General features: G+C 50.4%; 8 protein-coding genes across 8 annotated transcripts; 6 read left to right on the plus strand and 2 right to left on the minus strand.

The window, feature by feature from the left end:
- Positions 1-264: 264 nt before the first annotated feature.
- Positions 265-2,773, plus strand: N7473_010428 (ABC-F family ATP-binding cassette domain-containing protein; the record flags this gene model as incomplete). Its single annotated transcript, XM_057156367.1, has 6 exons — positions 265-342; positions 409-601; positions 656-844; positions 899-1,091; positions 1,155-1,254; positions 1,313-2,773. 6 exons carry the CDS (start codon positions 265-267, stop codon positions 2,771-2,773), a joined length of 2,214 nt encoding a protein of 737 aa, XP_057005022.1.
- Positions 2,774-2,826: 53 nt separating this feature from the next.
- Positions 2,827-3,150, minus strand: N7473_010429 (uncharacterized protein; the record flags this gene model as incomplete). Its single annotated transcript, XM_057156368.1, has 2 exons — positions 2,827-2,964; positions 3,007-3,150. 2 exons carry the CDS (start codon positions 3,148-3,150, stop codon positions 2,827-2,829), a joined length of 282 nt encoding a protein of 93 aa, XP_057005023.1.
- A 735-nt stretch (positions 3,151-3,885) lies between these two features.
- N7473_010430 (uncharacterized protein) lies at positions 3,886-5,217 on the plus strand (the record flags this gene model as incomplete). Its single annotated transcript, XM_057156369.1, has 1 exon — positions 3,886-5,217. The coding sequence occupies one exon, from the start codon at positions 3,886-3,888 to the stop codon at positions 5,215-5,217; it is 1,332 nt and encodes a 443-aa protein (XP_057005024.1).
- A 329-nt stretch (positions 5,218-5,546) lies between these two features.
- On the plus strand, positions 5,547-6,212 carry N7473_010431 (uncharacterized protein; the record flags this gene model as incomplete). The annotated part of the gene is made up of 1 exon (XM_057156370.1): positions 5,547-6,212. One exon carries the CDS (start codon positions 5,547-5,549, stop codon positions 6,210-6,212), a length of 666 nt encoding a protein of 221 aa, XP_057005025.1.
- A 1,242-nt stretch (positions 6,213-7,454) lies between these two features.
- N7473_010432 (uncharacterized protein) lies at positions 7,455-10,780 on the plus strand. Its single transcript, XM_057156371.1, has 8 exons — positions 7,455-8,071; positions 8,201-8,409; positions 8,461-9,269; positions 9,329-9,663; positions 9,715-9,783; positions 9,847-9,857; positions 9,909-9,943; positions 10,007-10,780. Exons 1-8 carry the CDS (start codon positions 8,047-8,049, stop codon positions 10,566-10,568), a joined length of 2,055 nt encoding a protein of 684 aa, XP_057005026.1. The 5' UTR covers positions 7,455-8,046; the 3' UTR covers positions 10,569-10,780.
- Positions 10,781-10,863: 83 nt separating this feature from the next.
- Positions 10,864-13,188, minus strand: N7473_010433 (mRNA-binding ribosome synthesis protein NOC2; the record flags this gene model as incomplete). The annotated part of the gene is made up of 1 exon (XM_057156372.1): positions 10,864-13,188. One exon carries the CDS (start codon positions 13,186-13,188, stop codon positions 10,864-10,866), a length of 2,325 nt encoding a protein of 774 aa, XP_057005027.1.
- A 237-nt stretch (positions 13,189-13,425) lies between these two features.
- On the plus strand, positions 13,426-14,264 carry N7473_010434 (ESCRT-I subunit protein VPS28; the record flags this gene model as incomplete). Its single annotated transcript, XM_057156373.1, has 3 exons — positions 13,426-13,515; positions 13,566-13,802; positions 13,860-14,264. 3 exons carry the CDS (start codon positions 13,426-13,428, stop codon positions 14,262-14,264), a joined length of 732 nt encoding a protein of 243 aa, XP_057005028.1.
- A 4,612-nt stretch (positions 14,265-18,876) lies between these two features.
- On the plus strand, positions 18,877-22,732 carry N7473_010435 (putative cell wall biogenesis protein Mhp1; the record flags this gene model as incomplete). The annotated part of the gene is made up of 3 exons (XM_057156374.1): positions 18,877-18,928; positions 19,032-21,986; positions 22,041-22,732. The coding sequence occupies 3 exons, from the start codon at positions 18,877-18,879 to the stop codon at positions 22,730-22,732; spliced, it is 3,699 nt and encodes a 1,232-aa protein (XP_057005029.1).
- Positions 22,733-22,999: the final 267 nt, after the last annotated feature.

Raw genomic sequence — 22,999 nt, forward strand, 5'->3', positions numbered from 1 at the left:
AAACCACATTGGGACCCCGACCCCAGAAAGCCAGCAACCGCGAGTGACCGAGTGTACATCAAACATGAATGATTGTGGATTACCCTCGTTTCGAATGGCTTGGCGATGACTCTTTTGAAAAGATCTTCGCATTCTCCATCGACCGATCGCTGGTGGCGGGTTTCTAATGGGGGCCGAGGTAATCCGCGCCATCATTTTATATGAAGCTGCTTGTCTCTGCCACAATCGCGTTCCTGGCAGACGAATCGGATACACGAACTAATGATGACTTCGGCTCCGACTATCCTTGCAACGTGCAAGCAGACGCGATTCCATCTATTGGATGAGAACCCGTCGACTGAGGTGTGTGAAGTGTTATGACTGAATACTGAATGCCAACTCTGATCTGTGGAAATCACCCCCTCGAAGATTGATGTAGAGGGTCTCAGTATTACTATCACCTCTGCTGCAGCAGATTCTCCAGACGAGGCCCCAAAATCAAAGGTCAAAGGGAAATCCAAGGCAAAAGCACCCGGGAAGGAGCTCATCGCCGATGCTCATCTGCGTCTCAAGGGTGGCATTCACTACGGCCTGCTCGGTCGTAATGGAACGGGAAAGTCTAGTACGAGCAATCGCGCCAGTATTTTTTGATGCAATTGCTAACTCTCACTTGCAGCACTCCTACGAGCAATGGCCGATAAACTCATCCCCGGCATCCCTCATGTTACCCGAATTTCAATTCTCCAGCAAACCGGCGTGGACGATGAATCTGGAGGCTATGGAAGTTTGAGACTAGACAAAACCGTCTTGGATGCCGTTCTGGGCAGTGATGAAACGAGGAATGAGGTTGCACGCACGGCAGAATGTGAGAATATACCCCACATCGCATTGGAATTTTTCGTGGCTAATGGGAAGCCAGTCCTTTCTAAAAGCTTCGACACGGAAGATCCGCTGGAACCAGTCAAGGCGATTCGCAAGGTTCAGTATCAGCGAGCGGAGAGGAATTTGTTTCTTGCTCATAAGAATGCCAATCTTAAAAGTGGCGCGAGAGGGTTCCAGGCGAGAAAAGACCTTAAGACGGCCGAGGCAAATATGGAGTCTGCCAGTGAACGGTGAGAAGGTGCAAAAAGATTCATAATTTGATAAAGGCAGACGCTAACCGCCGCCCTTACTAGACTCGCCCAAGATGCTGAGTCCATCGACGCAGAGGCCGTTCAGGTGGATACACAAGCTGCAGTAGAGACACTACAGACTTTGCAGTCACAGCTCGAAGATGTAAGTGCCTCACCCCCAATACTCTGACTATTAAGCAGCCAAGCTTACTTGAAATTAGATGAACCTTGCAGATATGGAGAAAGAAGCTCGTCGCATCCTTCTCGGCCTCGGCTTCAAAGAAGAAAACCTCGAGAAGAAGGTCTCAACCCTATCGGGCGGCTGGAGGATGCGATGTATGCTCGCGAGTGTTCTGGTCCAGTCCCCCGATATCATGATCCTCGACGAGCCGACCAATTTCCTGGACCTTCTAGGAGTAGTCTGGCTCGAGAAATATCTCCAGCAACTACGCGAGACATCCGAAACAACGATCGTTCTAGTCTCGCACGATCGCGACTTCATCAATGCCGTCTGCGAGGAGATCGTGATTCTACGAGATCAGAAGCTTACCTACTTCCGTGGCAATCTCGCTGCCTACGAGCAAGACTTCGAAGAGCAAAAGCTGTACTGGGGACGCATGAAGGAATCGCAAGAACGACAGATCGCACACATGGAAGCGAGTATCCGCGAGAACCTGAAGATTGGCAAGAAGACCAATGATGATAATAAGCTTCGGCAAGCTAAATCCCGGCAGAAGAAAGTGGATGATCGGATGGGTCTACAGGTGAATGCCAATGGCCATCGCTTCAAGCTCAACCGTGATCTGGTCGGGTATCATCTCACCAGCCGCGCAGAGATTGAGGTGCCGCAGGATGAGAGGGGTGCGTCGATGGCGATACCCGATGTGACAGAGCTGCGATTCCCTGGACCATTGGTATCTCTAGAAGGGATCAATTTCCAATATCAGAAGAATGGCCGGGTTATTCTGGATGATGTGAATATCGTGGTTCATATTGGTGATCGTGTGGGCATCATGGGCCTCAATGGATCTGGCAAGACCACTTTGATCCGCATTCTGAATGGTCAGATCCCTCCGTCAACGGGCAAGGTTTCAAACCATCCACGATTGAAGGTGGGCTACTATGGCCAGCATTCTGTTGAAGAGTTGCAGGAGCGCGGTCAAAGTGAGCCCAGTCTAACTGCACTGGGACTGTTGACGGCCGAGACGGAAGGTCATCTCAATGAAGGAGCCATTCGCGGTCTGCTCTCGTCCATGGGCCTGGCCGGTCGCATTGCCTCTGATGTGCCCGTAGCCAAACTGTCTGGCGGACAACTAGTTCGGCTTGCACTGGCACGAATCGTCTGGAATTCACCCCAGCTCCTGGTTTTGGATGAAATTACCACTCATTTGGATTTCCACACGGTGACTGCACTGGCGACTGCGCTGTCCTCGTTCAACGGGGCCATTATTCTCGTTTCGCACGACCGTTTCCTGGTTCGGTCTGTGATAGAGGGAAAACGCGATACTGAGCACAAGCTTGATGAGGACTTTGAGGGTGTTGAAGAGGAAGAATCTACAGAGTCTTCCCCACGACGCCGGTCTGTGTATGTGTTGAAGGCGGGCAAGTTGAATGAGCAGTCGAACGGAGTGGAGCAGTTTGAGAAGAGTCTGGTGAAGCGGGTGCAGAAGCTACTCAAGTAGGTAGGAGTTGATGAAGTAGATTGAGGCTGAGGCACTTCGGCAGGTTCCTCAAACTAGGCATCGGCAATCTCATTTTTCTGGATCTCATCTCGGGGACGGTCATCAGAGAAAATTTCCTCGTCATCCTGAATATCTATAGCATCCTGGCTCTGGTCTTGATGACTGGGACCAGAGAAAAGCTCCTGATCATCCTATACATCCATGTGAGCCTAGGCCACACTTGGGTCTTCAACCGACGAATCTTTCTCGGGGATGGAGACGTCTAACTCCTTGTCCATGTCTACGTCAGAAGGGACTTTGCCTTCGTGATCAGGGTCCTCTCTAGAGTCCGCTCCAGAGTCTTGGTCAGAGTTCTCGCCAGAGTCCTCGCCAGCCATAACTCACCTCCGGACATTTCGATCTGAGTAGGATCGGAATTGCCTCGCATCCAAGGGGGGCACGATTGAGAACCCATGATTTCAAACGCGAAAAGAAATTCTCGAGCAAGGGATGGGATATTCGGATGGAATGTTTGGATTGAAACAGGTGAAGTGGGGTGTGAAAATGTGAGAAGGCGAAAAGGGAAGGATCATGGCCGAGGACAGAGTCCTCTCCAGGTCGAGTAGCTAGATATGCTTACAATACCTACTAAGCCTTTTACTCGAGCTATTAAGAAAGACATTTCAAAAGACCTTTCAAAAAAGGGAAAGTTGAAGTGTATACCTCCACTGTATCCGAAAATGGAATATGATGTCGTATGAAAGCACAAGTTAGCCATAGTAGATAGATAAGGAACTGGTTAACTGTAAAATGGTTATGAATCATCACTCATGTATGGATTAGCACAACCAATTGTTATCACTGGTCGCGGATGGATGAGTGACTAACCCCTACACGCTGATTCGAGTTCCGCGGAGAGGCCCGAGAATCCGAGAATTTCACCGCCCGGGGAATGTCCAAGCGGGCGAGACACGATAAGCTCCCCGCCTTGCCACCTTGGGCTCTCCCTTGACCAAACTCCTTACAGTAGTACTACGCTTCTGGGCCCCTCCGTGTTCTCGGACCCAGACTTTATATTCTATATTCAATCCATTCCCCCCGCCATGACCTTCCAAATCCCTAAAAACTAACATATGGCGGGTATGCTGTGCAAACGGGTTCTGTCTATTCCTAGGACAGGGATCACCGCGTCGTGGGCTTCGGTCGCAGCACAGACTCGGTGGCAGAGCTCAACAGCTTCCTCCTCCTCGACACGAGCTGACCCCGCGCTATCCGAGATTCCTCCGCCTCACCCGCACAATGCTCCCTCCTCTACCTCTCCCTCACGAGTTACATCACTCAAATCTGCAAAACCATTCTCCGATTTCCTAACCGATACCTTCCATCGTCAACATGACTACCTCCGAATTAGCGTCACCGAGCGGTGCAACCTGCGGTGTCTGTATTGCATGCCAGAGGAAGGGATCGAGCTGTCGCCAACCGCTCGGCTACTTACATCCCCGGAGATCGTCTACCTATCATCGCTCTTCGTCTCACAAGGTGTGACCAAGATCCGCCTGACGGGTGGAGAGCCGACCGTGCGCAAGGATATCGTGCCCTTGATGCAGGACATTGGCAAGCTACGGCAGCACGGTCTGCGCGAGCTATGCTTGACCACGAACGGAATTTCGCTACATCGCAAGCTTGACTCTATGGTGGAAGCCGGTCTGACCGGTGTCAATCTCAGCCTGGACACGTTAGATCCCTTCCAGTTCCAAATCATGACCAGACGTAAGGGCTTCGATGCGGTGATGAAGAGTATCGACCGAATTCTGGAAATGAACAAGGCCGGTGCGGGCATTAAGTTGAAGATTAATTGTGTGGTGATGCGCGGGATGAATGACCGCGAGATTGTTCCCTTTGTCGAAATGGGCCGCGAGAAACCCATCGAGGTGCGGTTCATCGAGTACATGCCATTCGATGGGAACAAGTGGAATAAGGGCAAGATGTTCTCATATCAGGAGATGTTGGCTGTGATCCGGGAAAAATACCCGACCTTAGAAAAGGTACAAGATCATAAGAACGATACCAGCAAGACTTATCAAGTTCCTGGATTCGAGGGCCGGGTGGGATTCATCACGAGTATGACCCATAATTTCTGTGGGACTTGCAATCGCTTGCGGATTACCAGTGATGGGAATCTGAAAGTCTGTCTGTTTGGTAACTCGGAGGTTTCTCTGCGAGATATCATCCGCAAAGAGAATGACGGACAGCCCATTGATGAAGCTGCTGCGAAACAACTCCAGCTCATGGAGACAGTCCAGGCCGCTGCTCGTCTGAGTGATGAGGGTGCACTGGTCAACGAACGAGAACGCCAGATTCTCGATATCATTGGCATGGCTGTGAAACGCAAGAAGGCCAAGCACGCCGGCATGGGCCAGCTGGAGAATATGAAGAACCGGCCTATGATTCTCATCGGTGGGTAGGCCTGTCCTTTCCTTGTCGTCCTTTTCATCTTGTTCACACTCATGATTGGAATGATTTCACGACCTTTGTCTATGTCCATGGGAAATTGGCTTGCATACCTCTTGTCGTCACAGATATCGCATTTACCTTTCGGGTGTCATTTATTTATTAAATTAATGTTCTGATCTCCATCGGTTGTCTTTTTCTGGTTTGGTTTTCTAGTCTTCCTGTGCTGATAGGCGTATAGATAGTAAGCCCGCGCTGCCAGGACTAGGATTCTCGAGTAGATCCCGAACAACCCCGTCCACTCCGTGGTCGAAGATTCCTGCACATATACTTCCCTCTCCCCATGGCTCCTTGCAAACCCGTCTTTATCACAGCACAGGGTCTACGCCTGACTCTCAACCCTCCTCACAAACCGCCGAGTCGGAGGAAACTCGCAAATCCCACGCTCTCCCAACCACATCCGACCCGGACCTCCCCCCACCTCACCCCGTCCCAAACAGTACACATGACACAAATCACCTCAAAACCCGAAACAAAACGAATTGCCACCTCCGCCTGCACAGTGACCTTCTCCAACGCCCGCCCCTGGGCCCTCCTCCGCCAAGGCCAAGGCACCCACAAAGGCGACGTCTTCAGCGTGGCCCGCATCGCCGGCATCATGGCCGCCAAGAAGACGCCTGATCTCGTTCCACTGTGCCACCCGGGCATTGGCATTACGGGCGTGGAAGTGAGCGTGGAACTTGTTGGGCCTGCGGAGAACAAGACGGATGATCACGATCATGGGTGTATGGAGATTGTCGCTACGGTTAGTTGTTTTGGGAGGACGGGCGTCGAGATGGAGGCCATGACTGCTGCGATGGGGGCGGCGTTGACGGTGTATGATATGTTGAAGGCTGTGGATAAGGGGATGGTTATTGGGGGTGTGAGGTTGTTGGAGAAGGTTGGGGGGAAGAGTGGGCATTGGCGGAGGGAGGAGGAGGTGGTGAAAGAGAGAAAGAATAAGGAGTGATTTAGATTGATCTATACTATACTATCCAAAGAAATATTGTTGTAAAAATCAATCTGACTCTGAATGTACTCTGGTTAAGTATTGTTATTATACCGTATTGTTGAGAGTCCATATGTACCCTTAAGTACTCTGGTATTATGATAATTATCTAATGCTAATATACATGACTAAGGTATAATTCTGCATCAAGTGTCTAATAATAATGCGTGCGCGATCCCCAAAAAAACGTCCAAAATCTCCGCGTACTCATCCTCAACGCGTGGACGGACTGCATATTACCATTTTATTCATACTTCCACAGGCGCTCGGTTCTTACTACAAAGTCTGATGATTTTCCCAACCTTCTGGGGTATCAGCATCTTTGCACTTCTCGATGCCATCCACAACCCCATCGTCGCCCACCTCCGAATCCCCCATTTCGACACGTTGTGCCCAATTACTCAATACTTTGTGAATTTCTGAGCTGTGCGAGTCCCTGGGCAAAATGCCACTGAAATGATATACTCGATATAGTTAATCATACTTATCATCGCATCTACTCAATGGGACTCCATTGCGGCTTCGCGCATATCCACGACCCCCGACTTCAAATGGGAGCAACAGCCGACTATTATTTCCCGAGTCCGTGGGCATATGCCTAACGACGGGATCGAGGTATATGCCCACGGGAATATCTTCCGCATTCTCATCCGGGAACCGTGGGTCGTATCCAAGGAGATCTATTCTTCGCATTGCCTCGAAAGAGAAGGAATGGAATAACGAATAAGCCCGAAGCAATGAATCTGCGCGCTGAGCGAAATCCGAGTGGAAGATCCCATGGAGATCTCCATGGGAATCTCCATCACTATCAATTGTGATTCCAGTACGCTTAAGTTCCACATGTGTTGACTCATTGAGATTTATCCATAGGCACCCTTAGACTTGCAAAAGTCGTATAAACGGTGACTGTGTTCTCTGTCATCGACCAAGCGTCATCTCTCTTTCCTGATGTAGTACGTATAGTGCCCTAGGTCCAACTAGGCTACACTTATATGATCATTATTGAATGCCAATATACATTTACTCAGGTATAATCCTGCAAGATTATCTAAAAGTGTCTAATAATATCTCCTGACTAATGTCCAGCCCTACGCAGCGCCAAGACTCCCACTGGTCCCCGCCGAGAACGCGAGAGACCCGAAAAAGAAATCACCAAAATTCTCCGTCTCACCGTCTTTTCCTATACTTAATTATTTTTTCTCTATATAACCTCCCCTGAATTTGAATCGATTACTCTCAAATTTCTGCAAATACTCAAATCATGTGAGGAATATTCAACGTTGAAGCTCCACTTCTTCACGACTTCCCTCGGTCCGCCACACCTTCACCCAGGTGGGGCAGCCGTTGATCCAAGAAAAAAAAAACCCTTCCAAGCCCAAAACCCACACAACACCGCACAGCCTGGTGCCTGATCTGTACTTCAAACACTGGTCTTGCAGACGTGCAGTTTTTGCCCGTTAGGCAAATTCCCCCTCTCTTCTTCCTGCAACAACTGTAGCCATGATCCCTCGCCGCCTAGCCATCCTGATCCAACACGCCCGCGGCCCGTAGTGGTTGCGCGCCTTTGACATCTCGTGGTCCGACGATTAACCGGGCAGCGGAGGGAGCTCTACTTCGAACTACTTGACCTAATTGACCTATTCGAACTCCTCGAGCTACTTTGGAAGTGATAGCCACTGCTGTGTAACACGAAAGAAGCTGCATCGTACACCGACACCCACGAGGGCGCTGCATTATTCCGCTCTCTTCTCATTGGATTGCGTTTGATACTGCTATTCCCATTTCATCCTATGAGATGAGACTCCAGGCCATGCTGATCCGTATGTCTCCTTTGCTTTCCGTTTTATTGCAACTTTTACGTCCAATCGTGCTCCTTTCCCCTGGTGCATAAATCTCTTATCACATATTTCCCTCGCCTGCGGTTTAATCATATTGACGATTGCCTGCAGCTCGAAAGGTGAGAGCGACAATGGGCCGGGCCATCATGGCTGTACTCCCGCCGTGCAATTTCCTCACCCTTCATTATCTCTACTTCATCGCGACATGTCTGGTGACCAGCATCATCTTCTACTTGACCTCCACCCCGTGGAAGAGTGTGGCATATGTGGATGCCATCTTCTTGTGCGTCAGTGCCATGACTGGCGCGGGTTTGAATACGGTATGATATCCTTCTCTGTTCTTGAAGTAAGAGACTAACCTTCTACAATAGGTCGACCTGTCAACATTGAACACCTTCCAACAAGCCATCCTGTTCATCCTCTTGATCTTGGGATCTGCCATTCTCATCTCGAGCACCGTTCTTATGGTGCGTAAGCAGGCATTTGAGGACAAACTAAAGCACTTCTCAGAGGAGCGTGAGGCCTCTCGCCGTGCCTCGGCTTTGGAACTGCAAAACTCCACACCGGAACTGGATGCTACTCTCAACGAAGGGGATAGCCAGGTCCAGCTGAAAGGTACGGCTGACGAGCGTTTGGGCGAATCATCCACATTTCGTTGCGATCAAATCATATGGGTCGACGATGATCAAATCACTGTTGGCGATGTCCAAGCCCGGAATCACCATCATCACCGCCGGGTGTTTCCCATGGCCGGTGTAGGCGCCCGGCCAGATCTGAACAATCACCCCCGCGATGTTGCACCACTGCCTCTGTATACCGACGACTTTTCAGTATCTGGGCTCAAGGGGATCATCCGTGGCACACAAAAATACTTCTCCTCCAAAGGGTTTATCTCACGTAACTCGCAATTCTACGGCTTGACTTCTACCGAGCGGGAGAAACTCGGCGGTGTCGAATACAAGGCCGTCTCCTTCTTGGCGATCATCGTATCGCTTTACTTTTCGATGTTTTTGATTCTTGGTATCGTTGGTATGGGTGCATGGCTTGAAGCGAACCACCCTGAAGTTTCCGAAGTCAATGGACTTTCGCCGTTTTGGACCGGCGCTTTCTTTGCAGTTTCTGCATTTGTGAACAGTGGCATGTCTCTTTTGGATAAGAACATGACTGCTTTACAGTTGAAGTACGATTCTCTATCTATCCCATTATTCCCTATGATTATGATGCTGACTAGCTTACCAGTGCCTACCCACTTCTCACGCTGGGCATGCTCATTCTTGCGGGTAATACCCTTTACCCATGCTTCCTACGCTTCATCGTTTGGACTATGCGAATAATGCTGCCCGATACCCCGTCGTGGAAGTCATGGCGGGTGACACTTGATTTTATCTTGGATCACCCAAGAAGGGTATACACCAACCTTTTCCCCGCTCGACACACATGGTATCTTCTTGCCACTATCATTGTCCTCAATGGAATTGACTGGGCGGCCTTTGAGCTCTTGTCTATTGGAAACAAGGAAATTGAGGCCTTGCCGACTGAGTATCGAATTCTCGATGGCCTGTTCCAGGCATTGGGTGAGTATCAGGGATGAGCAGGAGACTGAACCTGACTAATTTTGTATGTAGCTGTGCGTGCTGGTGGATTCTACGTGGTGACGATTGCTGATCTGCGACAAGGACTCCTTGTACTCTATGGTAAGTCTATATCTGCTTCCTTGGCTTTACTACCAAGTATCATACTAACAACATGTTGAACAGTCCTCATGATGGTAAGCATCAACATCACATGTACTATATAACCAACACTAACATCTACTCAGTACGTCTCCGCATTCCCCGTGCTGGTGACAATCCGGTAAGTCCATCTATCTCAAAACCCTCCAACCACACTCTTTCCCCATCTAACAAAAATCCCCAGCAACACAAACGTCTACGAAGAACGCTCCCTGGGAATCTACGCCCACGACGAAACCCCCGAGACCCCCTCCAACACCAGCCGCAGCAACGTCCTCATGGACCTAATGCGGCACCACATGGGCCGACCAACACTCTCCGAATCCTCACGCGGCTACTTCGTCCACCAACAAGTCCGCTCCCAACTCAGCCACGACATCTGGTGGATCGCCCTTGCAGTACTCTTCATCGCCATCGCCGAATCAGACCACTACACCGACGAACCCGTCGCCTTCAGCACCTTCAACATCATTTTCGAGGTTGTTTCTGCGTATGGCTGTGTGGGTGTTAGTGTTGGGTATCCTGGCAAGAATTACTCGTTTTGCGGGGCTTGGCATACAATTAGTAAATTGATTCTTGCGGCGGTTGCGTTGAGGGGGAGACATCGTGGTTTGCCGGTTGCGATTGATAAGGCGATTATGTTGCCGAGGGAGAGTTTGGCGTGGGCGGAGGAGGAAGATGCGGCGTTGAGGAGGGAGAGGACGAGGAATTGGGGCCAGGAGAGGATGCCTTTGGGTTCGGTTTGATTAGGTTTTATGTGACCATGACTTTTTGATTTTGGATTGACTTGCTCTTAGCGTGTCATTGGTGGGAGATACCCATTGTGTTGTCTCGATTTATGACCTTTGCTCTTACTAGGCGAGGGTGGTGAGGTGGTGAGATGATACTACCTACTCTATTCTATGGGTTGAACATTTTGGTAGAAAGATATTCAGAAAGATATTCAATTCATGCATTGCGTATGAAAGCCAAATAGACGCCGAGAATTCTTTTATAATGAAATGTACAGAACAGGGTAGGGAAGCTAGAAGAAAAGAAAAACTACTCCTCTTCCATCTCCAGCTCATCCTCATCCACCTCTTCATCTTCTTCCTCAATCTCATCCTCACTCTCCATCTCCTCCTCATCCTCACCCTCATCACTATCATCATCACTACCAAACTCCTCCATCAACTCATCCTCGTCACGCTTCTTATCCTCGGCACGACGCTTCTCTTCCTCAAGACGGCCCTCTTCAACGATAGCAGCACGCTCCTCACGCAACTTACGCTGCGTATTGACGAATGCACCCAGCGGTGTAGACTCCCACTCGACATCCTTGAGGAAGTTCTCAACCTCAGTCCGTTGGCGGGGGGTATAAGAGACGTTCAGACGGCGCTCCTCAATCCAGCGAGCATTCGCCTCGACCTTCTGCACAAGAAGCAGGATCATCTGGTTGATCTTGGCGTTCTTGTTGCCGCCGTTGCGGGCGGAGACCTGCTTCAGCCAGCGCTTGAGGGCAACGACAACGGGGACAGACAGCTCGGGGAAAGCGATATGCTTGCACCACAGGACGAAGAACTCGGACAAAAGCTCGGTGACTTGTTCACCGACACCGTCCTGGTAGATGCGCGAGCGCAGGTAGGATTTGGGGGCGCGGATAGCAGTGTGGAACTCGAGGGGCTTGAGGGTGCTGGACTTGGGGGGCTTGCGCATCTCGGCCGAGGTAAGAACCTCGATGAGCGAGGACGCAAGCGGAATGTAGGTGCCGGTGGCACGGGAGACACGCAGCAGAGCACGGGTCAACTGGAAGCGGAGAGGGAAGTACTGTGCGGTGGGGATGAGACGCATGGCACCGAGGGTGATCTGGACGACGGGGTAGATGAGCGGGCGGAGGGCAGACTGCTTGCCAGCCTGAGCTTCGACGAGGCCATCGCAGTGCTGGGAGAGAACACGCGACCAGAAGTCGAGAGAGTGCACGTATTGCCAGTTGTAGATGGTCTTGTATGACTCCTTGGAGGTGTTGGTGATGCTGCTGCGAAGATGCATGGCCAATTGCCGGATGAAGCTGAAACCTGTCGTGTACGCAACATTCTGGTCGATACCCCAAATCTCAGCGGCGGAGTTCTTCATCAAGTTCACACCAGCCAGAGTGTGCACGGTAGTGTTGCGGCTGCCCTTGACCACACCCTCGTACGTAGCCTTGAGGACGGTCTCCTTGATACCGGGGTCACCCAAAACCATGAGGCGGCGTAGCAAAAGGAATGCTGTGATCCGAGTAGCGTCGGCGGTAGACACATCAGCCCAGATACCGACAACAGTCTTGATCAAGGTCTTCAGGACCTTGCGAAATTGGAGCAGGTAGGGAAGCATGGGCTCCATGGCCGACAGGGTCAACTTCAGAGTTGAGGCGTCGGACAGGTTGACCAGGAGCTGGTGAACGGAAGAAGTGTATGATTTGATCAGAGGGGTAAGGGTCTTGAACTTCTTCGAGTCCAGAGACACTCGGATCTTGCCAGAGGCAGTCTCCTTGACCGGGAGGTGGTGGCCAAGGACCTTGGGAACAACATTCAGCGCCGTGACGAGAACCTGGTGGTAGACATTGGGGTCGGAAATGGTGTATTTCTGCTCGGGAGCCTCAGCGTCGTTGACAGAGGCGGCGGCACGGAAGGCGAGAACGGTCTGGCGCATAGCCCGGATCGAATGTTGCTCCTCCATCAAGGTCTGCCACTTCTTGACCATGGGGATAGTCAGGGTGTTGTCGATAACCTCCTCTTCCTCGTCCTCGCCTTCACCCTTCTTGGCCTTCTTCTTCTTCTTAGCGGGTCCTTCTTCCTCGGGGGCCTCTCCCTCGCTCAGCTCATCCACTTCTGAAAGATCGCCCATGGCGCCGAAGTCGAGTAGCTCTGCATCGTTCTCCTTCAGGTACTTGTAGAACTCGGGGTCCTTTTCCTTCAACGCCTCGAGCTGGTCCTTGTGCGCATCGAAAGCATTGGCATCGCTGGAGTTTTCCTCATCGTTATCGCTGGCAGCACTGTCTTCGCCGGCCTCCTCCTGCTCCTGGTTGTCGGTACGCTTGCGCTTTCCAATCTTGGGAGTAACATCCTTCTTGCTGGCCTTCTTCTTGCCTTCGGGCGCATCAGCAATGTCAAAGCCACCAGCGAAGAAGTCATCAACTTTCATCTCTGCAAAAGCATTCTTCTTCTTAACCTCCTCAGAATCAGACTCCTCCTCATCTTCGGCATCCCGGCGGCTGGCATTCTGGGCCTTGCGCTTGTCGTTGAGGTGGTGGCGCTGCTTGATCTTGGCCGAAGCCTTGCGTCGCTCGAGAATATCTTTGAGATGCTTCTTCTCGAACTTCTTGGTCGACTTCTTAGCGCCGGCCATGGTGAAAGATTTCGCTGCAATTAAACGCGCTTCTTCAGTATTGGCGGACGCTTGAAGAAAAAAATTTGGCTGGGGGAATTATCAGCGGGTCCGCCTTTGTGACCGCCTTGGGAGCTGCCGATAAGGACAAGCTCCGCTTCCGCGGCTCTCGACAAGGCAACAGACGACTGTACTGAACGATTGACGGCGTATACGAGTTGGATTTGTTTTATTTTCCCTCTCACATCTCGGTCAAAGATGTATTCACAACGCCCATTATCATACGCCCCCACTCCCTACAGCTACACACCAAACCCCGCTCGATCGGCTTCGATTAACCTCGATGAGGTATGCTCAGTGGTATGAACGTGGGGCTTCCCTTGTTAACACAACCTCAGGAAGTGAAATTGGTCTCCAGCTCGGGCGAACGCGATCTCTACGAATCACTTGCCGAAATCTACAGTATTATAATTACCCTCGATGGACTCGAAAAGGCCTACATCAAGGATGTGGTCACGGAGGCGGAATACACCGAGACATGCACGAGGTTATTGAAGCAATACAAGTCCAGTCTAGGCGACGAATCCGTATCGCGAGAATTTGTTGATCTGGAAACATTTAAGAGGACGTGGGGCGTGAGTCTACCCAAGTTGCTCTGTATTCCTGGTGCCTGCTTCTAACATCTGGCTTAGTTGGAGTGTCCTCGCGCAACTGAACGACTCCGTATCGGCCTTCCGGCAACCGTCGAACAAGCCTCACACGGCGCACCCCAAGCAAGTAGCGCGGGGGCTGGAGGTGTGGTCGGTGGTGCATCGGGCAGTCTCATCCTGGCAGCAACGGAGAACTTTATTACATTCCTCGACGCATTGAAGTTGAACATGGTCTCGAAGGATGCGCTGCATCCACTGCTATCGGAAGTCATTCAGTCTGTCAACAAAGTGACAGATGGAGAGTTTGAGAACCGTGGCAAAATCATTCAGTGGTTGATTGCCCTCAATCAGATGCGGGCAACCGAAGAGCTCAGTGATGATCAGGCGAGGGAACTTGCTTTTGATATTGAGCAGGCCTACCAGGGGTTCAAGGCAACCTTGAACTAAACATGCTGCATACATTTAGCATGGCGTTTCAGCTGGGTTATGATTATGTGATTGATGATAGATACCACTCTAGTTTAGCGCTTCGAGAAATTTTACGTACATGACTGGTAACAACGGCATACCAGCGCACTCACTGACAATATCAGCCAGTAATTCTTTTATGGAGCCTTTGAATTGAGTAGGGCTCGGTTGTCAATTGTATCAAAAGGTGGAGGGGGGCAGTGGTCTACACTTGCTGATATCCTAGGCCCCAGAAGGGTACTGTCCCGTACAACCAGCAATCCTGCTAAGTGCTTTCAATTGATTAGAAATGCGGAATCAATTGTAGGTGACCATATAGGGTGGCCTAGATTGGTTGTTGGGCCGTGCTGGATGGCAGAAGAATATGCCATCTGCCCCTACGAGCGGGATTGTCCAGGTTCTTGTTTGAAATACCGTACTACGCAAACCCACATATTCAGCAGTATACAAAAGTAAGCAGGCCAGCCATTCGGCTCTGTGCGATATCGAAATTGACAACTGGCTACATCAATTAGGAAACACAAATGTATGATTCCAGTTCCCATTGTAACGAGGCAAATACTGTATCCACGATCCATCTCCATAACCCCACTGCAGTAGGGGGCCCTGACCAGATCAGAAAGCAAGTCTCAGTTCATCGCTCTCACATCGGTACCAGAGCCAGCTTTGAAGTAATCAGACCTCATTACTGCAAGACGTATATTAAAAGTAGCCCTAAACCAATAATATCCTTGGGTTGCATGAATACAACTCCCCAGATCATCCACATGTTACCGGGCCTTGTAAGAAAGGGCATATAAGAGTAGACGAAACTATATGAAAATTAGTCTCATCAGGGCTAAAGCAATCATGATGATTACGAAGCAAAGACCTAGAAGCGATACAGGACAGTAAAATATATGTCTGCCAGGAATCGCGCATGATGACAAGTTGACCCCAATCATAATCGTGCTATTCCATCGAGGCCCTATGTACTTCAACGCAGTTAACAGAGGTTACACTAAACGTAAGAGGGGTTATGGTTCCTTTTTCCCCCACGCTCTCCCAAATGAGGGGGTGCGTTAACAGCAGGCTGAACAAAACAGATAGGTCGAGGCACAAGAGAGACGGGTGATCGGAAGGTGCAGGAACTGCGGACTATGGAGCCAATTTAGTGGTTACTACAGCCTACCAAATTTACAGGAGGGAAGATGCAAGAGTCCAGAGACAATGCGACCGATAGAAGATCCTGCTGGCCGTTTCGTGAAGGATCATATATACACCCAACCTTCCTAAACTGGATATTGAGAGCATGGCTTGAACTGCCTAGAACACTGCTCTACCGTGATATCAAGACTACTGGCGCATCATCAGTACAGTAGTGGCCTCACTTTTGTTGACGGTGGTGCCCATCACGTGTAACTGCCTCGAAGAATGACATACGCTGGCTAAATAATGAACCCATTGCAGCCTCTGGAGAACCTCAAGGAAGACGGAAAGCACTATGTCAACATCGCCCAGGGTAACAACGACAACGCCCGTCATCCTTTTATTCTGTACCTACTGCTCCTTCCTCCTACGTTAGGCCATGGACTGGATTGAAATTGGAAAATTGACATGTGTGTGAGCCCCTTGACCCGATCGCATACACAAGCCTTCCATCTCAATCCTCCGAGCCCACAATGCAAACCAGGCAGACAGTGTAAAGGGGGGGGGGAAGGAAGAAGACTAAAGATCAGACTAAAAATCAGACTGAAGATTAAACTGAAGATCAGAATGAAGATCAGACTATGTTAACCGGAGAAACCAAATCCTTTCTACTTACTCTACATAAGTACAATACATACTATACTTAAGGTTGAGATCGGGGTTCGATTCCCCGCTAGCGTAATAAGTTAACAAAAAATTGATCTTTTTGCGATCAATTGTGGCTTCAAGATGGATGTACAATGTAGCACTCCACCAGCGCAATATCTGCGGATTCTGTGGATTCATTATCTTTTTTATTATCAATTTAGTATCATTCTTGTTTGTATTTGGCTATTATCGCCATTAGGTCCATTTCGCACTGAATGATTATGATGCTGCGACCCTTTTTGCGCGACCTATGTGGCGATTGGTCGACACTCCCGGTCTATTACATACATGTATCAATGCCGGCATCTTTATGTACTGGCACGACTGTTAATGATTACTGCAAAAATATCATACCTTCTGTCACAAATTAGCGATCTGATACAGCGACCCTGAGCAACAAACACCCTGATACCCCTTTGGCACCCTGACTCGCGAGAAATGCAAAGGTCTTGTTGAAGATATCCAGGTAGTAGAAGCAAGTTTACTTCACAATTCACCTTAGTGTCTGTATGAGCCTACGAGGAAAAAATTTGTGCTGTTTGAGAGAGATCAAAAAGAAATCTAACTTTTGCGCTGGCGGGGAGTCGAACCCCGATCTCGACCTTGGAAGGGTCGAATGATGAACCGTTACACTACCAGCGCTGATTTATGTAATAACGTTACCCGTTAGGGACCATATAGAGCTCTTAGTATAACCATTAGCGTCCACCCGTACATACATACTGTGGACTCTTCAAGTAAACTTACAGTACTGTCTGTATATACTGCGTACTGATAAAACAGATTCTACCAGGGCGAGATCTACACTATGGAGTCTATTTTGTATGGAGAATGATAAGTGGGTAACATTCATTCCTGCGCGCGCCGCTGAAGATCTACACGTCCAGTGGTGAGCACGTACCTGGTATTCAGTGAGTATATATATACTGAATACTCCGGATCGTAGTCATGGAAGCTGAAACCTGCAACATCAACCTTATCACAGAGCTCCAGTGCAGCGAGTCCTGTTTTCGAGGGTCACTGAATGAGACCAAGGAAATTTGGCTATAGATCTCCGCGATCGCACGACGGAGAAGGAATAATAACTCTGTAGACTCTTGTAGGGCTTTAACGGCTCGCTCGTCTTTTCCAGCTAACTAACACTTAGTGCGAGTGAGCTAAGCTAATTGCAGTATTAGCGCCTAGCTCGTCGCATACCGGCCTCCTTCATCGATCCTGAAATCGAACATGGACATCAACCATTTTCATTCCACAAGAGTGTTACCCTGAGTAAGGAAGAGCTATATGTTTCTCGATCATTTTTCTTTGCCGCTTCTAGTTTATTCTCCTAACCTGGTCAAATACCCAGTAATAATCCACCATAAATTGTGCTTATTTTAGCATCTCACCTTTGGCCATTAACTATTACGCCTTCAGCACTCAGTACTTGCCAACGAGGCACGGCACATCTTACAAGACGCCACAGTATAGAATAAAGTTTTTCTTATTGAACCAACTGTACAGTACTATCTTGGTAATAGAGTGTATACTTACCTAAGACAGTATCTGCTAAGAGGGGCTGGTACAAACAAATATTGCGGACCGTCTAAGATCTGGCCCTTGAATCAGTTATCGCCTAATCTTGCAATCATAACCACCACAAAGGTTGGTGGTACTCAGGTCGCCCACACTCACAGGGACAGGTAGATGCCCGCAGGATATTGATGATCCGTCGGATACGAAGGACGGTAACAGTCTAAAATGACATACAATCTTACAATAGGACCCGTTTTTTCGGCTCGCCCACCTAAACAATAATCACTAGCGAACTAGCTGAATATGCAAATCCCTAGTCTATCGCGAATCCACCCTCCTCTACAAATGGAGTTGCAACACGACTGGGCGCCCATAATTTTTGCAGGTCCCAGTGACCTGGTTCCCGCCACCCGGAGTTCCAATCATTCCCCCCGTAGAGCCCCTCCACAGTCCACACCGGAGATCCCAGAGTCATTGATACGCACTGCTTGTGGTTACCCGAACTTTCCAAGATCATGAAGCTTACCATAAAGACAAATTGCGGATAACAAAGGACGGCAATAATCGGGACGAAACACTTACTATGTATTGTAGTAGTATTTAGGGCACAGTAAGAATGAGGAAGAGGAGAGAATGGGAATGTCCATGTACCACCTCACGTGCCGGTGTGGAGCCGCTTTTTTACCTTTTTAGCAGTTGGGGGGACGGGGATACTGTAATAACTTACAGTAGTAGGGGATTATGTCACCTCACTCCAATGCTTAAGTTCATCTCCGGTCGCTTCCAGCCTTTGGTCTTTTCTTCCGACAATATCTCGGAGTTTCACATCACTCTCTTCTCTCACTTCACAATATGAATTCAGTCCCTCACCTTTGGATGGTGAGACTGCCCCACGGTCGTCTCTAAACGGTGTGTCTGTTGCCCCACACAGCACCCTGTCTACTGCGGAACTTCCTGCTCGGTCGCAAAACCCCGGATTTCTGATCACCAGTATCGGCTATCCTGGACTGCCGCCAACCGGAGCATTACTGGGCTGAAATCGCCGGCCTACACTAAAGTCATACATGCGAAGCGGGGGAGCCCACGATGCGTCATCCGATCTAGACCTATCCTGTCATTCGACCTTGATTTCGCGCCACACAGTCGCACAGCTGGTTAACCTGGACGCAACCTTTGTAGCCGGTGTAGCCGGTCCCTGGCATTTCGCAAACTCGAAACGTGACCGAGACACGCTCCAAAAATGGAGGGCGTTCAGACTGTGGATGTGAGCTGGCTTCATCATTCACAAAAAGGCAAGTCGCAAGGCCCGCTCGGTGTACTGGCGGCCCGCGGGTACATCACTCGGGGGCAGCATCCGGTGCCTCTCATGGGCAACAACTGACTTGCCTCCTCTAGATCATCTTTCGCGAACAAAGTCAGTTTCGTCGACCATCAGCGACAAACCCTCCACAGATAAGAGCTCGACGACTGCAACCTCCAACTCTCACCGAAGATCTCGTTCGAATAGTAGCCCAGCTGGCCCGCCTTCTTCGGACAAACCGCCACCCAAGCGAGAACCTCAGAATGACGCTATCAAAGTAGAGGAGAAAGGGCAGGCAAGCGAGAAGACCGCAGAGCCGCCGAAACAACCACCGCCTCAACAACAACAACCATCGACTCCGTCCCCGGCCGTACAGAAGAGTAGCCCAAAGCCTGTCGGCGGGCGGCGAGGTTCATGGATATCTAGTCTGAGTTCCAAATTCTCCTCTGGGTCGACGCCGCCGTCGCAGTCTACTCTGAAGGGCAGCCCTGCGAGTCCCAAGGCCACATCTCCCCTCGATGCTCACAACCCCTTTGGCGCAGCCTATTTCCCAAAGGAGAGCAGCTATGATGAGAAGAAGGATGACTCCGCTATATCTACCTCGACTTCGCCTAAGGGACCCTCCTTCATCCATAATGCGCTGCGCAAGTTCTCATCCAACTCCGGAGGCCTCCCGAAGCTGCCTCCTAATGGAGTGATTTGCCCGCGACGGGTGATGAACGTCGATGAGGGTCGTGACCGCTGCAAGATCACGGAATTAAATCCAGCCAAGCTGAACCGCGTGGCATTCTGTGTCGACGTGGAGATTGCTGGCGTTTCACATCGGGATTCTGATGAGGATGCGCCTCCAACAAACCAATTGCGACAGCCTCTACCCGAATCCAATCGCCAAAAGTCAAAAAACGCCGATGTGAAGGAGAAGAGCAAAGAGGAGACCGCGGCGCCGAAGAAACCTCAACCTGCTGTGACTGAAAAGGAAGCACCTCTCCCGCCGATCCCTCAAGAGACCGGTTCCCCTGATACACCGTCTACAAAACCTCCTACACCACCTGCAACTGAAGCGACTACCCCGAAAACTTCAACAGATGTAAAGCCCAATGGAGAAGCCAAGGACCCGACACGGAAGCAGGAGAAGAAGAAGCGCTCAGAGGAAGAAAGAAGAGAACGCAAGGAACGTAAGCGCAGGCAAGCCGTGGCAAATGGGTCGATTCCGCTACAGCTCGATGCAGAGCATGACGAGGAGGAAAACCGTGCCCCAGCAGCTGGGATTTCTCGCTCGAAAACCCAGAGTCACCCTACCACAGACCCCGTGCGTATTTATCGCCGCTGCTGTCAACTACGTGAAACGCCAGTCCTCAAGAGGATTGTTGATGAGATCTCCTCGCCTTCCTCAACGCTGGCCGAATCTCCTGGCACTGTCGCAGCTTTGGACCTGAGTAACTTCCCGATGACTGCGCAAGATATCGCAACCTTCAGCGACTGGCTCGCAGTTGTGCCTGTGCGCAAGCTCATTCTTGAGAATTGTGCATTAACCGATGATTCCGTGCGAGCCATTCTTTCTGGGCTTCTTTCTACCAAGACAGTAGAGCAGATGCGATACCGGCGGAGACGGGCCCGGAAACCAGACTCACCCATCGTCAAGGACGTCCGATGGGGTGTTGTGGAAAAGCTCTCGCTTAAGAATAACCCGAAGATTGGGCGTGAAGGATGGCGCCATATCAGTTTGTTCATTCATCTGTCTAAATCCCTCAAGGCCATTGATCTGTCGGGGATTCCTTTCCCCAAGCCCCGAGCATCATCTGATAGCTCTACCGGCTCTGTAGGGCAGCCCCAAGCCTCTCCTGTTGATGTTTGCACCATATTCGCGGACGCCTTGGGAGAACGCTTTGGTGGCGAGCATCTTGAAGAATTGCTGCTTAGTGAGTGCATGCCTTCTATGGATCAAGTGAAGAAGATCTGCGTTGCCGCCACCAAAATGAGATTGCGAAGACTGGGTCTTGCGAATAATGGTATCACTCGGGAGGGCCTGGAACATGTGATCGAGTACCTCAAAGATGGCAATTGTGAAGGGCTGGACTTGGGTGGAAATCTCATCAAGGACGATCTCGATCTCATCGTGGCTGCCATTGAGCCCGAGCAGCCTCTTTTCGCACTCAGTCTTGCCGATTGTTCACTGACACCATCTGTGATCTGTCCATTGCTTCAAGCCCTTACGCGACTTCACAATCTGCGCTTCATGGACGTTTCTCACAACCCTGCGTTGTTTTCTTCACAGCCGAGTTCCCTTGGAGCATTCCGACGATTCCTGCCTAAGATGCCATCGCTCAAGCGCATCCATCTGGCAGATGTTGACCTTTCGCCGGATCATGTCATTGGTCTGGCCGAGGTTCTTCCAGAGTGTCCCAGCCTCTGTCATCTCAATATTTTGGAGAACCCCCAGATTGCTGCAGTGGCTTCTAGTACAGATGCTGCTGCTCAAGAAGAGGCATGTGCAGTCTATGCTTCTATGATGGCTGCTGTCCGCGTTTCGAGAACGATCATTGCGGTGGATATCGAAATTCCCACCGCAGAGAACAATGAAGTTGTGAAGGCTCTGGCGTCTCAGATTGTAGCATACTCTCTTCGAAACCTCGAGGGTGGTGCAATCGCAGAGGAACTGTCGGAATCTATCATCTCCTCCCCTACTCGGGATGTTCCTGTGCCTGAGATCTTACAACATATCGTCGGCCATGCAAACGGCCTCGAAGAGCCTTATGATGAAGAAGACGATGCAGCTCCCGACGAGGACTACGTTATCGGTGGTACAGGTGTCGTGAAGGCACTGGGTGTTTGTCTTGGCAACTTGAACCAAGACGGTGGCGATGCGCTCGGAGACCAGTCAGCTCCTCCTAGCGGCACCACGACTCCCAGACGCCGCAAGTCTCGAGGCGTGGTTGCCAAGCGGCCTCGTGACATGTCGAAGAACCTATTGGAATCGGCACGGAATATTCGAGCCCGGATTCAGTCAGCTCTTATTCGTGAGGACAGAGCTGGTAACGATGCGAACTACAGTAGGTACATCGCAGCAACCGGTTTTCGACCATCTTCTGACATTTTTCTTACAGGACGTCTGCAATTCTTGGACTTTACTCTCCACAGGATGATCCAACGCTTCGAAGACGAGTATCCGGAGACTCGCATCGTCCCTCAGCCGGCTCCTACATCGGCTGCTCCCGACAACACTTCACAGCACTCCGGTGAGGATGCAACCGGACCAAGCGTGGCCGGGAACTTGAATGGCAGCGTCATGGACAACGAGAACGCAATTGACGACGAAGAAACCGACCATTACGCCATACATCTCTCCCGCACCAGCTCCATAACCTCCCTGCATGCTCGTGCCATGACATCAGAGGAAGGCCACCTCCACCGACTCGGCCAGAATCTCCGCCGTGACTTCCTTAATCCACCACTCAGCCAAGGTGACCCTGACGATGATGCTGCCGCGCATCTAGTGGCTCTACGGGAGAGACTGGAGCGTATGCACGAGCAACAGTCCCAGTCACCCTTCGACAGTGCCGAAGCCGAAGAGGCCTTCGAGAAACTCGGTTCCACTGTTGACGAGCTTTGGGCCGCTCAACGCCAGGATGTGGAGGGCTTCGAGCGATTCAAGCAGTCCCAGATTGCAGCGCAGATCAACAGTGGTCTGCGTCTTGCCGCATCCATGCCTAGCGCCAGCAGCGGGGAGCCTTCCAAGAAAAGCCCCCTTGCAAACACTCAGCAAAGCTCTGAGAACAAATCTCCCTCCCCTCCTTAACTCCACACCTCTCAAACACCCCCCGCTCGTATCGATACGCATAATTTATGATTGTTAATATGTCCTCTGATGTTTCTGTTGTTTGAAAGCATTGCTATTGCACATACCGCCTCCATGTTCGAATATCACCAAGTTTACCACAGTATTACCACTATGCTTTCTCCTATTCGTTGCTACCAAATTTCTTTTCATGGTTATTGAATAGGTCTTGTACATATGTGACTTCCTTGGTTGGTTTAGCAGTACTCGCCAGATACTAATGCTCTG

This window comes from Penicillium subrubescens, assembly GCF_028828155.1.
Source record: "Penicillium subrubescens strain IBT 31985 chromosome Unknown utg000007l_segment0_segment0, whole genome shotgun sequence".
NCBI classification, from domain to species: domain Eukaryota; kingdom Fungi; phylum Ascomycota; class Eurotiomycetes; order Eurotiales; family Aspergillaceae; genus Penicillium; species Penicillium subrubescens.